The 16,935-nt window shown below is 38.2% G+C and overlaps 1 protein-coding gene across 2 annotated transcripts in view; it reads left to right on the forward strand.

The window, feature by feature from the left end:
- SNX29 (sorting nexin 29) overlaps nucleotides 1-16,935 on the forward strand; it is a 451,127-nt gene that overhangs the window by 187,607 nt on the left and 246,585 nt on the right. For both annotated transcript variants that reach the window (XM_084640531.1, XM_084640532.1), the window contains exon 15: nucleotides 60-166. In XM_084640531.1, coding sequence (XP_084496657.1) covers nucleotides 60-166 — 107 coding nt within the window. The remainder of the gene's footprint in view (nucleotides 1-59; nucleotides 167-16,935) is intronic.

Genomic DNA, 16,935 nt, shown 5'->3' on the forward strand with positions numbered 1-16,935 from the left:
AGAGCTTCTATATTTATTTCCTTTGTAGGCTACTCTTGTATTTTTTTGTTTTGTTTTAGTTCTGCCAAACCTTTGGAATATTGATGGGGAATTTACCATACCTGAACAAAAGCAAATAGAAAACCATGAGGAACTAGCAAACTCCTATGAAAGAAAACTAATTGAGGTAAGAATCTGTTACACCTCAGAAGTTTTTTTATGGAGATAGTAGCTTAAAGGTCATGCTGTCAGACAGCTGTGGCAGTTGGGCCAAGTAATCCACCATCTCATACAAACAATTAAGAGGTTGCGTTCAAATTAGCTGTAGAGTCAGGGTGGTAACTGGTTGAGTTATCTCTGATATCGCAATGGTCTGGGACTCTTGGCATGACATAGATACAGACCTTGCTGTTGCACAGCTGTAATTCATAAAGTCAAAATGGCTGAGAATTTAAAAATTTGGATGGTAACAGACTGCAAATCCCAGTAATGATTCAGCCTTGTGATAATCTGAACAAAACGAGTTCTAAACCACATAGCTGTTTCCATTTCTTCACAATGACTCCACAGACAGTCTAGGCTTCAGAGTGACACACAGGTCGACAATCCTGGAATTTTATTATGTAGATAATAGCAGTGACTTAATAGTTCAAGGTGAAAGACAATTTCCATTCTTAGCCTGAATTTTGGTGTCTCCCTTTAATTCTTTAAAGAAGCAGTCTGATATTTCTAATGCTTTGAACTGTTTATTTCAAAAGTTGTAAGTTGATTGAAGAAGCTATAATTTTTAGCCATGGAAATTTTGAGAACTAACTTTTTTTTCCTTTTGGGAAAAGTATTCTTAACATCCACACTTTAGTACCAAAATAGAGTTACACTTTACCAGTTTCAAATGTATCATATATACTTGTTCTCAGTTTAAAAAAATTGTGGACAATGTTGGTTTTGTTTACTTTCCATGTTAAAAAGATATTTAATTACACTGTTAATTTTGGAACTAGCCTGTAGTACTTGGAATCTCCTCAGACACCAATAACTTATTTGAGGGTCATCCTGAGTAAAACAGTGTCCACAATTGTTACAATTGCTGCCAGTGTTACTTGCTGAGTTTGTAACTGTCATGAGCCACAGGTTTCAGGCCTTATGTAAGTTACAATGTAAGTTACAATCTCCACTTCAAGATCTCATAAAATTATAAGCTTTGTTGCCTGTGCCAGCTGCACTTTTACCTTTCTTGAGACTTTCTGGAGCTTAAAAGTTCCAATAGCGTATCTTGTGAAACTTGTAACTTCCCGGAGGACTCTTAACATCTCCTAATTGATGTTGCAGAACTGTAGCATATTCTGTTAGTGCTGCATTGATGTATATTGTTGAGTTCCATGGATGTGATGTTAATACAGAAATGACTGATGGACGTTAGAAGCTCTGCTGATGTAACTGTATTGACAAAGCTTGTGATACTCATGAGTAAGGCTGCAATTTAGTCATGGAAGTCATGGAATCCATGACTTCTGAAGACCTCCGTGATTTCAGCCAGCTCTGGCTGGGAGCTGCAGGTCACCAGCCACCTGTGGAGGCAAGGAGCCATGGGGTACCCTTGCCGCCTTGCGGCAGGGGAACCCCCCCAGTTTCCGGCCACTGCGGGCGACGGGGGGACCCCCCCAGCTCAGAGCCTCCACCGGAGGGGAACCCTGGAGCCCAGGCTCCCCGTTTTGTCACGGATATTGTTAGTAGAAGTCAGGGACGAGTCACAGGCTTCCCTGAATTTTTTATTATTGTCCATGACCTGTCCCTGACTTCTACTAACAATATCCATGACAAAATCTTAGCCTTACTCATGAGCTCCACCTTTGAAGGCTATTGAGCTTATTATTAAAAAAAAAAAAGGGTTAGAGACATAATGTTTGTTATAAGTTTCAATAAAAATGAAATTCACAGACAAAAAAACAAAAAAGTTAAACTCTAAGGTCAAACACATACATCCCTTAAAATATTAATTAAGCATTGCAGTATACCTCTGCCTCTACCTAAACATTCCAAAGTCACCTTAAATCTGCATCTTTGACCATGCTTCATTTACTTGAGGGAGGCTACGTGTATCCCCATCTACTCAAACCTCTTGGATAATCAAACTCTTATCTAGCTGTAGGGACAATATTGACAAAAATAGTCCATTCTTTGAACAGCTGGTTACTATCCTTCGAAAACATGTTTGGACAACTACAAGTAATCCTTTTATGTTTGGTCGCCACTTTCTCAAATGGTATGCCCTTTTATGGGTTTATCTGGCCTTTTTCTGTTGCCAAACCTGTCTGAGGTGCATGTTTTAGTAAAGAATCCAGGTAAAATGTCTTGATAAACATTAAAAAAACAACCTGGTCTCAGCTGCTATGTTGTTCTCCCAGAGGTTCAGGATTTGCTGATGACACTACGAAGTTTCCATACAGTGCTGCCAATACCTAGTCTCTCAGAATTCCTCTGCTTCTGTAGAATTGCAGACACACCTGCTCCATTGTAAAGCCTAGCTGCAAACCATATCTAATGCAGGCAGCCTGACTTTATGCCCATTGTAGGATGATGTATTAATATATTCACATGCCAAAAGTGGGGACGTGACTCTATAATAATCCAGGTGCTGTTACTGACACTGCCCCTTGCTTTTTCCCTCAACAAGTGCAGGGTACCAACTCTGCTGTCACTTTTTACATGGGCCCATTCTATTGTCAAGTTGAGGAGTAGGAAGGGGAACACTCCTGAATGCTGCTATGGCAGTGTTATGGAGCAGGAACTGGGGGGAAGGAAAGGGTCTGTTGGCCTGACCAGATTAAGGTAATCCAGAGCTATAAGCACACCGCTTGCAGGACCCATGTGGCTGGTGGAACATTTCACATCAGGTCAGAGACCCCCCCCATGAACTTGTCACCAGATGATCAGGATCCTGCAGTCTCTAAAGCAATATGAGATAAGACTTGATTGCTGATGAAATATTAAAAATGGGTATAACAGAAGCTGAGCTGAAATGTTCATGTAATAGAATGTAATATCCAAAGTTGTTTCTTCATGGTTTTCCATTATGGAGAGTTTTGTTAGTGATATCTCTTGAGTGCATATTATCACCGTTTATTATTAAAATGATCTGAATTTCTTCTTATCATTTGTAATGGAGTTTTATTCAGATGCCCTCTATTATTCTTTATTGCTGTTTTATGAATGGATTGATTTAACAAAAGAAATGTATAAACATATAATGAAGACTACAAAAAAGCAGTAGAAAGTTGATTTAATAAAATTCCATATTAAACTTATTAGAAACACTTTTCATGCTTTAAACATTATGAATATTTATTAAGACATGTTTTATTTTTGCATAAATTCTACACTAAAAAAATTCTATGGCTCTTTCTAGAAAGAGCCACATAAAGAACATCATTCTTGGTACCATGATTTCTTCGAATGCAAAAATCTGAGATCAGTCCCAAAGCCCCTAATATTTTGAGTTGTTGACAGAGTGTTTGGGTAACATTGAGCAAAGTTTGTCCCCTTTCATTTGGCTCTTAGTTAGTCAATCTCATATAACATGGGACCAGATTCAAATTTTACCTTGTCCTGTATTCAGAGGAAAATGGACTCTAGAGATATTTATAATGCAAGTCCATGAACAATTAAACAAGTTTAAATGCACAGGTAAGACATGTTTTGCTTTGTGCTGTTAATGTCATTATGTTGAACATAAGGAATAAACATGAGTGTTTTGATTTGCATTGGTTTTGAAGGATTTGTTTAAATAATTTCATCTGCTCCAGAAGTTTTTCCACCTTACATTTCCTACTGGGAAATGTAAACTCCCTATAGCCTGCATCACAATTACCCTCAAAATAAATAGTCACTGAACATTTGCTGTCCTAGCAGAGCTGGCATTGCTAGGGATTAGTTAACAAAACAAAAAACAGCTGTGACTGATGTTCAGGATGTGCAAACAAAAACAAGATCTGTGGCTGGGTTGATATCCATAAGGGACTCTATTGTTTACAATGTCTTTCTTTTTGTCGCTATAGACTAGTAATGAACATTTCCTGAAATGAAGAGATGAGCACTCATAATGGAAAATTGGAAAAAAAAATATCTGACACACTAATTTTTCGGTGACTTTTCTTAAGTATGTCTAATTACAGAGAACAGAATTCAGCTTTCCTTGCAGTTTCAGGCTTGTACAATTTAGGGCCTTATTCATGATTGATTTTATTCATGGTTTAAACTTGCATTTCATCACATTTAAATTATAACTTATGCGGAAAAATTTGCTCAAGATGCCCCTAATGTGTCTTACGAAGATGCTGCTAAAGACTCAATAATTAAAATTGGGCTTTCTATTTCCTGATGCAGATTATTTCTGTCAGGAAATGGGAAATAAAGGGGATAGACCCATTGCTTTGACAGAGGCTCTGTGCACTGAAACTGTGGACCACAGTTCCCTGATCCCTGGAATGCCCTCTGTAGTTACTGTAGTCATGGAAGGTTTGTGGAATGACTTCTTTATGGAGGAGAGCCAGAATGGGTGGAGAATATCCATGTCTCCTGGGCCTTTGTAGCATATTGTCATAAATATTAAGGTTAGGGTAAACCCCTTTGAAATCCCTCCTGGCCAGGGGAAAGCTCCTCTCACCTGTAAAGGGTTAAGAAGCTAAAGGTAACCTCGCTGGTACCTGACCAAAATGACCAATGAGGAGACAAAATACTTTCAAAAGCTGGGAGGAGGGAGAGAAACAAAGGGTCTGTGTGTCTGTCTATATTCTGTATTTGCCGGGGATAGACCAGGAATGGAGTCTTAGAACTTTTAGTAAGTAATCTAGCTAGGTAAGTGTTAGATTATGATTTCTTTAAATGGCTGAGAAAAGAACTGTGCTGAATAGAATAACTATTTCTGTCTGTGTATCTTTTTTGTAACTTAAGGTTTTGCCTAGAGGGGTTCTCTATGTTTTGAATCTAATTACCCTGTAAGGTATCTACCATTCTGATTTTACAGGGGGGATTTTTTTATTTCTATTTACTTCTATTTTTATTAAAAGTCTTCTTGTAAGAAAACTGAATGCTTTTTCATTGTTCTCAGATCCAAGGGTCTGGGTCTGTAGTCACCTACGCAAATTGGTGAGGCTTTTTACCAAACCTTGTCCAGGAAGTGGGGTGTAAGGTTTTGGGAAGTATTTTGGGGGGAAAGACGTGTCCAAACAGCTCTTCCCCAGTAACCAGTATTAGTTTGGTGGTGGTAGCGGCCAATCCAAGGACAAAGGGTGGAATATTTTGTACCTTGGGGAAGTTTTGACCTAAGCTGGTAAAGATAAGCTTAGGAGGTTTTTCATGCAGGTCCCCACATCTGTACCCTGGAGTTCAGAGTGGGGGAGGAACCTTGACACATATGCAAAGGCATGTTTGGGAGCCAGTTATTATCTTTTATACCTAAAAATGTCTGGTGAAATACAGTGCTCGGGTTTTAGAACTCAGTTTCCCCAAAAGCTTTGAGTTCCTTTTCTGAGTTTCTCAGAGGGCTTTGTGTAATACTTTACCATGTCTTTCCCTCAAACATTTAAAGTTAAATATAAGTACTAAAATTGCATTATACTTGTTTTTCATGCCTAAAGAGTTGATTTCCAGACACTTAGAATGTGAGATTTGATAACTTTCTTCCACTCGGAACTTCCACATGCTGATCACGTGAACCCAATATTTTAATTACTCTATTCTAATAAAAATACTCGACAGATGAGAATAAGAGTTCATTTATGAATATTTAGATTTTTATGAGATTTGACATCTATGGAAAAAAAAAGGCTAAGTTTGAGTTTTCAAATTCCTGACAAATTATCTGGCTGTATTTTCAAAGTCAACTTGTTTGAAACATTTGAGACAATATCTGTGAAAGTTATTTTACAATTACATGATGTTAAACCAAATGTTGAATGTTTTGGTTTAACTGTCGTATGTCAATTTTTACATCTTTCGTGCCTTTTTTTAGCATAATTAAGTACTTTGTCAGTTGGATCCTGAGGCCTCAGAATTGTGCTGGTATTTGTATTTGAACTGCTTTCTTGTTTCAGTCTGAATTTTAACTTCTAGTTTCTCATTAATTTCATTTCAAATTAGTCAAGGTGTTTAAGCTGTATTAAGTTCAGAAAGAGATCTTGGAGTCATTGTGGATAGTTCTCTGAAATACGCTCAATGTGTGGCAGTCAAAAAAGCTAAGAGAATGTTAGGAACCATTAGGAAAGGGATAGATAATAAGACGGAAAATATCTTAATGCCTCTATATAAATCCATGGTATACCCACATCTTGAATACTGTTTGCAGGTCTGGTTGCCTCATCTCAAAAAAGGTATATTAGAATTGGAAAAGATACAGAGAAGGGCAACAAAAATGATTAGGGGTATGGAACAGCTTCTGTACGAGGAGAGATTAAAAAGACTGGGACTTTTCAGCTTGGAAAAGACACTACTAAGAGGTGATATGATAGAGGTCTATAAAATCTTGAACGACGTGGAGAAAGTGAATATGGAAATGTTATTTACTCCTTCACATAACACAAGAACTAGGTGTCCACCCAATGAAATCAATATGCAGCAGGTTTAAAACAAATGAAAGGAAGTACTTCTTCACACAACATACAGTTAACCTATGGAACTTGTTTCAAAAGGGTGCTGTGAGAGCTAAAACAACAGGGTTCAAAAAAGAACTAGATAAGTTCACGGAGGATAGGTCCATCAATGGCTATTAGCCAGGATGGTCAGAGATGCAACACTATGCTCTGTGTGTCCCTAACCTCTGCTTGCCAGAAGCTGGGAGAGGATGATGGGATGGATCACTCAATTGCCTGTTCTGATCATTCCCTGTGAAGTACCTGGCATTGGCCCCTGTCGAAAGACAGGATACTGGGCTAGGTGGACCACTGGTCTGATCCAGTATGGCCGTTTTTATGTTATTATTCAAAAATTATATAAAAAGAATACATTTATGTCTTGGAACAGTTTCCGTATGCTTGGCCTCTACATTTTTTCATATAATAATGAAATAGTGCAGTCTTGTGAAAATGGAGTTGTCTGTCAGCTTTCAGTGTTCTTGTCAAACAAGTATCGATCTTTGTGCTGATAGAGTTCTTTCTAATAAATGATAGTTTCATAGACTGGCTTTCTATTAGTAATGGAACTTTGCAAATAATACAGGGAATATTTTTATTTGAATAACTAGGTTTTTAATTAGTAGAATTTTTCAATTAAGTTCTTTAGTTCTCTTTCCTGTCAAAATTATTATTTTTTAAAATAACATATCCATGGGTCAAGGTGGATGAGCCAATATCTTTTATTGGACCAACTTCTGTTGGTTAGAAAGACAATCTTTCAAGCTTACCCAGAGCTCTTCTTCAAGTCTGGGTCATCATTTATGGGGAACATGGGCTGTTATAGCAGGGATAAGGGAGAGACAAGATGGAACTGGGGGGGGGGAATTAAATCAGCATCTTAGATGTCTATATACTAATGCATGAAGTATGGGGAATAAGCAGGAAGAACTGTAAATGCTAGTAAATAAGCACAACTATGACATAGTTGGCATTGTAGAGACTTGTTTGGATAATACGCGTGACTGGAATATTGGTATAGAAGGGTACAGGTTGCTCAGGAAGGACAGGCAGGGAAAAAAAGGAGGAGGTGTTGCCTTGTATATTAAAAATGTCTACATTTGGACTGAGGTTGAGATTGAAATAGGAGACAGACTTGTTGAAAGTCTCCGGGAAAGAATAAAAGGGGTAAAAAACCAAGGGTGATGTCATGGTAGAGGTCTACCACAGACCACCTAATCACCTAACTAAGAAGAGGTGGATAAGGCTTTTTTAAACAACTAACCAAATCATTCAAAGCACAGGACTTGGTGGTGATGGGGGACTTTACTTAGACATCTGTTTGGAAAATAACTCAGCAGGGCACAGATTATCCAACAACATAAAAACATAAGAACGGCCATACTGGATCAGACCAAAGGTTCATCTAGCCCAGTATCCTGTTTTCTGACAGTGGCCAAAGCCAGGTACCCCAGAGGGAATGAACAGAACAGGTAATCATCAAGTGATCAAACTGGCTAGAGACACAAAAGGTAAAAAGAAAATACTCTACAAATACATTAGAAGAAAGAGGAAGACCAAGGACAGGGTAGGCCCGTTAATGGGGGGAACAATAACAGAAAATGTGGAAATGGCAGAGGTGCTTAATGGCTTCTTCGTTTCAGTTTTCACCAAGAAGAATCAGAGGCTAAAATAGAGAAATAACAAGTTAAAAATTACTTAGACAAGTTAGGTTTCAGAGTAGCAGCCGTGTTAGTCTGTATCCGCAAAAAGAAAAGGAGTACTTGTGGCACCTTAGAGACTAACAAATTTATTTAAGCATAAGCTTTTGTGAGCTACAGCTCACTTCATCGGATGCATTCAGTGGAAAATACAGTGGGGATGTATTAGCAGGGGTGTAGTAAGCAAGAAATGAGAAGTAATTCTTCTGCTCTACTCCGCACTGATTAGGCCTCAACTGGAGTATAGTGTCCAGTTCTGGGCGCTATATTTCGGAAAAGATGTGGACAAATTGGAGCAAGTCCAGACAAGAGCAACAAAAACGATTAAAGGTCTAGAAAACATGGTCTATGGGTGAAGATTTTAGAAATTGGGTTTGTTTAGACTGAGAGGGAACATAACAGTTTACAAGTACATAACAGGTTGTTACAGGGAGGAGGGAGAAAAAGTGTTGTTCTTAACCACTGAGGATAGGGCAAGAAGCAATGGGCTTAAATTGCAGCAAGGGAGGTTTAGGTTGGACGTTAGAAAAAACTTCCTAACTGTCAAGATGGTTAAGCACTGGAATAAATTGCTTAGGGAGGTTGTAGAATCTTCATCATTGGAGATTTTTTAAGAGCAGGTTAGACAAACAGCTGTCAGGGATGGTCTAAATAATACTTAGTCCTGCCATGAGTGCAGGGGACTGGACTAGATGACCTCTTGAGGTCCCTTCCAGTCCCATCATTCAATGCACGTAATTAATCATCCATTTGCTAATACACTCATCTCTGGTCAGATTTTTTTCTTCGTCCAGTTATTTTTTCAAAATCACTGATGCTGGGACTCAGTTAGCAGAAAAATAGGCTGTGATAAATGTTTACCATTTAAAATGATCTTTTCTGAAAGTTCCCGACAAAATATTGGTATGTGTGAACAATAATGTTGCTGTGAACACTTCGGCTATTCCTTAAACTTTACAATACAATGTATAGGATGGCTTCTGGTATCTGTTTTATATATAAAATAATGGCATGTGTATGTGTGTGTAGGTGATATGTCTGGTAAATTTGAGAGGCATAGGATAAATTGCTCAGGTATGTCTTGAAGTAATTTCTCACATTCCTAAGACTGCACCACTACTAAAACTGATTACCGCTGTATTTAGAAGGGCCTGTAATCATTATGTTTAAAGTTTCAGAGTAACAGCCGTGTTAGTCTGTATTCGCAAAAAGAAAAGGAGTACTTGTGGCACCTTAGAGACTAACCAATTTATTTGAGCATGAGCTTTCGTGAGCTACAGCTCACTTCATCAGATGCATGCCGTGGAAACTGCAGCAGACTTTATATATACACAGAGAATATGAAAAAATACCTCCTCCCACCCCATTGTCCAGCTGGTAATAGCTTATCTAAAGTGATCGTCAGGTGGGCCATTTCCAGCACAAATCCAGGTTTTCTCACCCTCCACCCCCCCACACAAATTCACTCTCCTGCTGGTGATAGCCCATCCAAGAGTTGTCACTTTGGATGGGCTATCACCAGCAGGAGAGTGAATTTGTGTGGGGGGGTGGAGGGTGAGAAAACCTGGATTTGTGCTGGAAATGGCCCACCTGACGATCACTTTAGATAAGCTATTACCAGCTGGACAATGGGGTGGGAGGAGGTATTTTTTCATATTCTCTGTGTATATATAAAGTCTGCTGCAGTTTCCACGGCATGCATCTGATGAAGTGAGCTGTAGCTCACGAAAGCTCATGCTCAAATAAATTGGTTAGTCTCTAAGGTGCCACAAGTACTCCTTTTCTTTATGTTTAAAGTCTTGCTGTGGGGTTATGTAGTGCTGTTTTGTGATTTATGGATGGGCCAAGGGAATAATATTTACATCCAGATTAGTTTAATACCACACCTGGAACTGAAATTGTAGGGGTGGGTTCAGATCTGGTGATTTAAATCTGCCCTGCTTATCTCTTGAGCTTCTTAGGGATTCTGATTTGGGTTCCAGACTTAGCCCATTTCTAATTTGTAACATAGAGTGGACAAATGGTTGGCATGTGTGTTAACACAGTGAAAAAATACTTTTGAAGAGCCTGATTTAAAGTCGATTTGTAGTCAGTGAGTCTTTCCATGAACCTCAATGGGCTTTAGATCAAAAATAGACTTGAAAACAGTTTTAACTATTATTTTGTTAAATTTTCATTTATGAAATAAGATTATTACTTCCATCACTCTTACTGATTATCATATCTCAGCTCTTCTGTTTTTGGCAGCTGCTAATTATGCTCCAGTCTGAAGCCCAGCTTCCAGTTTAGTTTTTGGTTCAAGACAATAAAAAAGCAAATAAACCTATCAACAGACAACCAGGAAAAAATAACCTAACTTGAAGTAATTCAGTTCACAGTAATAGGTCTTTTATTACTTTAAAACTTTAGTCAAATACATGTCAATTGTTATTCTGAATATTCTTTCCTAAATAAGCTGTTTTATGATTGTGCGGCTTTGACGATGTAATGTATGCATATACTTTGTTTTGAAGAGAAAGCTAGTTTGTGGTGCTAATATATTGGTATTCCCTCTTGAAGTAAATCCCTGTGCTGCTTTTTACCTCCTAAATTTTCAGTATGAATGGATACATTTTCTTCCTTGTTTCTTTCTAAAGGATAGATAAGATATTTGTATCAGTAAATGAACTTATTGGTCATTGTGATGCTGTCTTGGGCTGCCCACAACTGTGAGTCATCTTGTTGCCCCCACATCCAGCAAGAGGAATATTTGCTTGTGGTGGTGGTGTCAGGGAAATGACATCCAGTCAAGTCTGTTAGCCACCCAAACAGTCTCCCCAGGAACTCTGCCAGCCCTTCATTTGCTTTAGAGGTTCACAGTAGGTATACCCCAGTCCCCAAGCATTTCTGAAAGCGTCCGCCTGTAGTATCCTGCCCCTGTCACTTGATGCTCACAGAAATTACCAGGTTTACTGTCCCCAAGGGACCTGTATACTCGCAGCTTGACCGGTACAACTCAGGATCAGGTCCTTTATAATATCACAACACTGACATACAATTATAGTGAAAGGAATCTACGTTTATTATCAAAGGTTAAGATTTAAGGAAGAGTGAATAAGGGTAATGGAAACAGAAATGGTTACTTATAAAACAAAAATATAATGAAACCTGGGTCTACAGTAATACAATAGATTTTCCCCCAAGGATTCAGTCTTTTCTAGAACTAGCTGATTTTCAGTCAACAAGGATCCAAGCATTCATGAACATCCCTTGCTATTCAAAGGCCTTCTTCTTCAGTGAAGAGTTACAAGACCTCTGGTTCCCTTCAATTTGTTCTGGATCCAAGTTGCCTTCACGTCCTGGGTTGACTCCATATGCAAAACAGTACACTTACACAACTCCTTAAATATAATCCGTATGTACATCTCACAATGATTATTAGAATTGGTATCACATAAGCTTTTATTAGATACCTCACTTGACCTTCTTTAGATAAATACTGCAAAAACAATATGTTGAGTGTAGTGAGTTTGTCAGGTCTGCCAGGAGTTACTGTTACAGAACAGTGAGTCCTTTACCAGTTGGCATTGAGAGGTTTTTAGGTTCAGTTATTTTAGTCATAAATTTTGAAGCAGAATTTGGGTCTTTTATTGAACAGTGATAAAATAAAGGTAATTGAATTAACAGTTGAGGGGCTAATTTCATAGATGGGCTAAATTTTCTTCATGGTGGTATGGACTGCTGGAGTTTCAGTCATTAGTTTATGTAATGTTTGAGAGCACTTTTCAATATAAAGTAAATAACCCCCCAAAAAACTTTATCTACAGCTGCCATGATTGAGGCAGATTACCAAAGACACACAGAACAATGGATAAATGGATGTATCATGGACGTCTTATGTTTAATCATAATATTATTTGAATCATAATGATATCTGGAACACCAATAAATGATGTATTACGTTTCTGCAATCTGGAATGTTGCATATAGCATCTAAAGTATGTGACGGCAAACGCTATGTAATTATATATATCAGGAAAATGAAAGAATAGATACAGCAACCCATGGAAAACAGCATGCAATCAATAGTATAAAGTGTTCTTTAAAAAGTCAAGTTCAAGGCAAACACCAGCTGTCCGAGGTACCAAGAATCCACAATACAAATAATGAGCACTAGCGGGCATCTGTATAACCACTCACACGTGCTCCATAGAGAACTGCCAGCCATTGTCAAGAAGTGCTTTCAAGGCTAGAACCATTCTTGTCAACAGTACTGTTATGACAGTGGTGACTGTCTCTTACAGCAGTGAGGATGAGTGTGCTTGACTAAGTGCCACTAAGAACAGTTATACTTGTTTTTCTCTCTTGAAGTCTTTCCCACCCCAAACTAAATCTTGCTTTCTTTTCCCTGTGGCCAACCCCCTTGTAGTTTTTCAGTTCTTGCTAATTTTATTTTTGTGGAAGTTTATTTGGAAACTTTACCCACCTTATGCCATTTTCTTTTTTAAATAAATCCTTCTCCTATGAGTAGGGAGGTTTTTAAATTGTTTGCTTTTGTTGGCAATTAATATACAAACTTAGAGACCTTTAATTGTTTTCACGTAAGATCCCTGTGAAATTGATTCTAATCTCGGCAGACGCTGAATTCATGAGGCTTTGTTGCAAATATTTCATTTATACTACAGGTCTTTCATTTTTGTGAAATTTCTTTGTGGTTTCATGGAAAAATCCAAAAAACATCCTGCCATTACTTACAGACTATGTCTACCCTTAGAAAATGCATTGTGTTAAAATGTTTTGACTAATATGATTTTAAACACAACTTTGGACAGTCATGTTGTGGTTAATCTCCTAACACATATTAGGAGATTAACACATATATGTATTACAAGTCACAAACACATGTTGTGGTTAATCTCCTAAGGTAATAACCATGTTTTTTAACACAATACATTTTCCCTGTGTCGACAAAGCCAAGAGGAAAGCTTCAGATAGCTGTGTACTTGAGTGTTGATTTTGAATGAACACACCAGAGGTCTCCTGTTTGGACCAGTGTATAAGACTATGTATGGATAGAACTGCTCATGCTCTCACTTTTGCAGGTTGAGGCAGGAGCAGTATGGTTTCCTTGCAGACTACTAGAGAAGTGCCTCCTGCTGATGCTTATGATGCATGCACTTTAGAATTCCCTGAAGCTGACATCTCCAGTTCCTATACACACCTGAAGACAGACCTTATCTAAAATGAGGAACATCAATGTTAGGTACTGGAGGTGAGATCCAGGACCCACTGAAGTCAAAGACAAAACTCTCATTGTCATCATTAGGGCTAGGATTTCACCCTACATGTACACCGTAAATATGGCCTGTGGTTACCATGTGTGCCCTCAAAGGGGGTATGATGGTGTCATATCTTTTGGTGTCCCCGTACGGGACCTCCTAATCTTGCTGCACCTGCCTCAGTAGTGGCTGTATAAAGAGGATCCATTGAGCCAGATGACGGTCTGTGGTTTTCACTCCCTAAAAAGATTCACGTAGTCACCTTAGGGAGGCAGTCCTAACTGGGACCTAATGAGTTGAGGTTGATAATAGCTAGCCTCAGCACCTTATAGGGCTGTGTCATTCCCAAAGGAGTGAGATGGGATTTGCTGATCAGAAGCCAGGTTCAGGAGCTTTGAGGAAACATAAGCACAGCTCTGTTTGCTGCTTGGTATATTTTCATTTTAGACTTTTCTGGCTATGAGGATAAATGGAAGGATGCAGCAGCCAGTGGTTTTCCCAACCGTTGGTTACTCTGATTAAACCAGGACTCCTGAAATATACCTGGGAACCCCAAAGAGTTGATTTTGGGAAGCCTGTGAACTTTATCTTTAGCTGTTCAGGTACAGGACCTGTCACCGTAGGGTTTCACATATTAACACTGTGCAACACCATTCTGTAGTCTTGTCTGTACAAATTGTAAGACACAAATGAAAAAATAAAATACAAATGATTAGTGAGAATTTCCTTTAATTTTGTACAGAAAATATATTAAAAATATATATGGTATCCAAATGTATTAATTGGTTGTGGAGGAGGAGGAACCATGTTGATGCTGAGTACATTAAAGAAATAATTCAAAGGCCATTTTATCTGCATGTAAATGTATTATTTCAGTAGCACAGAGAAGGACCTATGAACACACTGACTGGCCTCCTGGGTGCTGATCTGAAATCTTTGTGACCTGCTTTGTGTATGAGAAATCATTTTTGATAATATAGATTATATTGTATACACCTGACACAGGAGGGTTTATCGCACACTCTGATATGTAATCTACGAATATACAGTTTTGAATTGAAAAGGACTGTACTGTATTTTCTTTTTGTTGGTTTTGTAGTTAATAAAATCAGTTTCTTGTATCTAGAAAGAAGGAATAACAAAAAGGAATTAATGAATAGTCACTTTAAGGATATTTATGGGATGTGATTATAGTTGTTTGAATAGTAGATAAATAAGTAGAGAATTGGAATTTTGAAAACAGTCTTAAATTTTTTGTCCTAGGTTGGGAGTGTCATTTATTGCAGCAGTAAAATAATTCCTTGTCTGTAGATTACAGACTCTTTATGACAAAATTGTCCTAAGGCTGAAACTGAAGATAACTTTTAGTTTAATTATTATTATTTGATGTTGGCCAAATGATAAAATTATAACTACTACTGAAGTATTATGCCTTTAGGGGTTATTGCAATGTATTTGATTTCATTTGTCTGACACTTGAAAGATTCTTAAATAATTTGTTCTTAATCAGACAGTGAAGGACAAATTGACATCGTTCTGTATTCAAATAATATTGCAGGAGAGTTTAAAGCACTTTCATAGTATGGGGGGAGAGAGAGCTCATACCAGCTGTTCTAAATTTCTAACAGTTTCACACTTGTAGAAAGAAACTCACTTGGCTTTTTATATAAAATATTAAGCTACGATTAATGGTGGCCTCGCTTTCCTAATGGCAGCTTGGCTTTGCTCCCATTTTTGGAACAGTGGCCATTTTTGAAAAGGGACATCTTCCTGCAGGAAACCTCTAACTTTACTCACATTGAGAACGATGAGAGATGGTAGCCAGAAAGTGGTCAGTTATTTGTGGAATTACCTGAAGAAATATTTTCTTCTTCAACAGGGCGTATGTGATGGAATACACTCCTGTGTTCACACTCTACATGCTATTGTAATAATCTTTGTATAAAGTATGCTGTGTGAGGTATCATTTGAAAACTCATAACTTGCTGATCACTAGTGTAATGGTAAAGTGCATATAGCAGTGTTATATGTAAAGTTATGAACATAAGCTGAAATCATGACTGAAGTGTGCTTCACAGATAAGTCTGGGGAGTGGTTAAAGTTCTCAAAGTTTCTCAAAGACAAAGGGCAAGCTGACACCCAGGTCAGGTGTCAACAAAGCTAATGGGCCATTATCTAGTGGCCAGTCTTTTGCAGGGAAGGGGGCCAGGACAAAGAGATCTCCATCTTTGCAAGGATACAGCACGGAGTCTACTTCTTCCAGCAGCCTGCCTTGTCTCCTAGTTCTCAGCTGGAAATGCTTTTCAAAGAGGAGCTAAAAAACTATAAAAGCATCCCAACACACCCCTCTCTCTCTTCCTCTCTATCTCATTGTCTGTCTCTGAGAAGACAAAGGAAACACCCATTTATCTCTGGGACAGGGGCCTGACCTGAAGAGTTTGGTCATTAATGCTGCTGGAAGCATGTGGTGAGAAACTTTGCTTTGAATCTAATATAGTTTGTTAAATTAGGCACTAGAAAGCATTTTCTCTTTATATTTCTTGTGTCTACATCTGACTTTTATACCTTGTTACTTATTCTCAATATCTATCTCTTTGTTGTTAATAAACTTGTTTTATTATTTTATCTAATCCAGTGTTTAAGTAAAAGTATCTGGGTAACACTGTTTACAGGAATAATTGACTTAATATATATGTATTGTCCTAGAGAGGGTTGGGCAATACAAGACATACATTTTTGGATGAAAATCTGGGACTGAGAGTGTGTTAGGGTCACCCTACAGTTTAACCCAAGGCTGGTGAGAACCACGGTGTGAATGGCAGGCTGCAGGTAAACACAGACCCATCTGGGAGTGACTTGATTGCTGGCAAGCTGTTTGTGAGCGGGCCAGGTTGGGCATTGCAACAATAAGGCATTGCAAGGCAGCCCAGGTTGCAGGGCAAGGGTGACACAGCCCCCTCCCTCTGCCCCCCCCCCCGTCTGGATTGTACCCCGCTATGTCACAAGGTAAAGAATAATGTTTCCGTTATGAATAATAGCAAAAAATGCTATTAATCCTGGACTAAGTTCTTCAAACATGACCTATAAGATTTTAATGAGTTTTAACTGCAAGGAAAATATGAACAGTCTGTGTTGTTCCATTAAGATCATTCAGAACAAAAAGTGGTCTGATACATGGTGCTAAAGACTCATTTAAAAATGTTTAACTCAAAACTAAATCACTTTAACTGTAAAAATTAAAAAAATCATTCTCTCATCAAAGAGCAAGTACTAAAGTATTGAGGGGTAAATGCTATGTTCTTCCTGCATCAGTGGCTGATTCTCTGCTGTAAGTGGAAAAACTCAGCCTGCATCCTCATGTACAGCAGTGCA

This window comes from Lepidochelys olivacea (genome assembly GCF_965140295.1).
Source record: "Lepidochelys olivacea isolate rLepOli2 genome assembly, chromosome: 10".
Lineage (NCBI taxonomy): Eukaryota > Metazoa > Chordata > Testudines > Cheloniidae > Lepidochelys > Lepidochelys olivacea.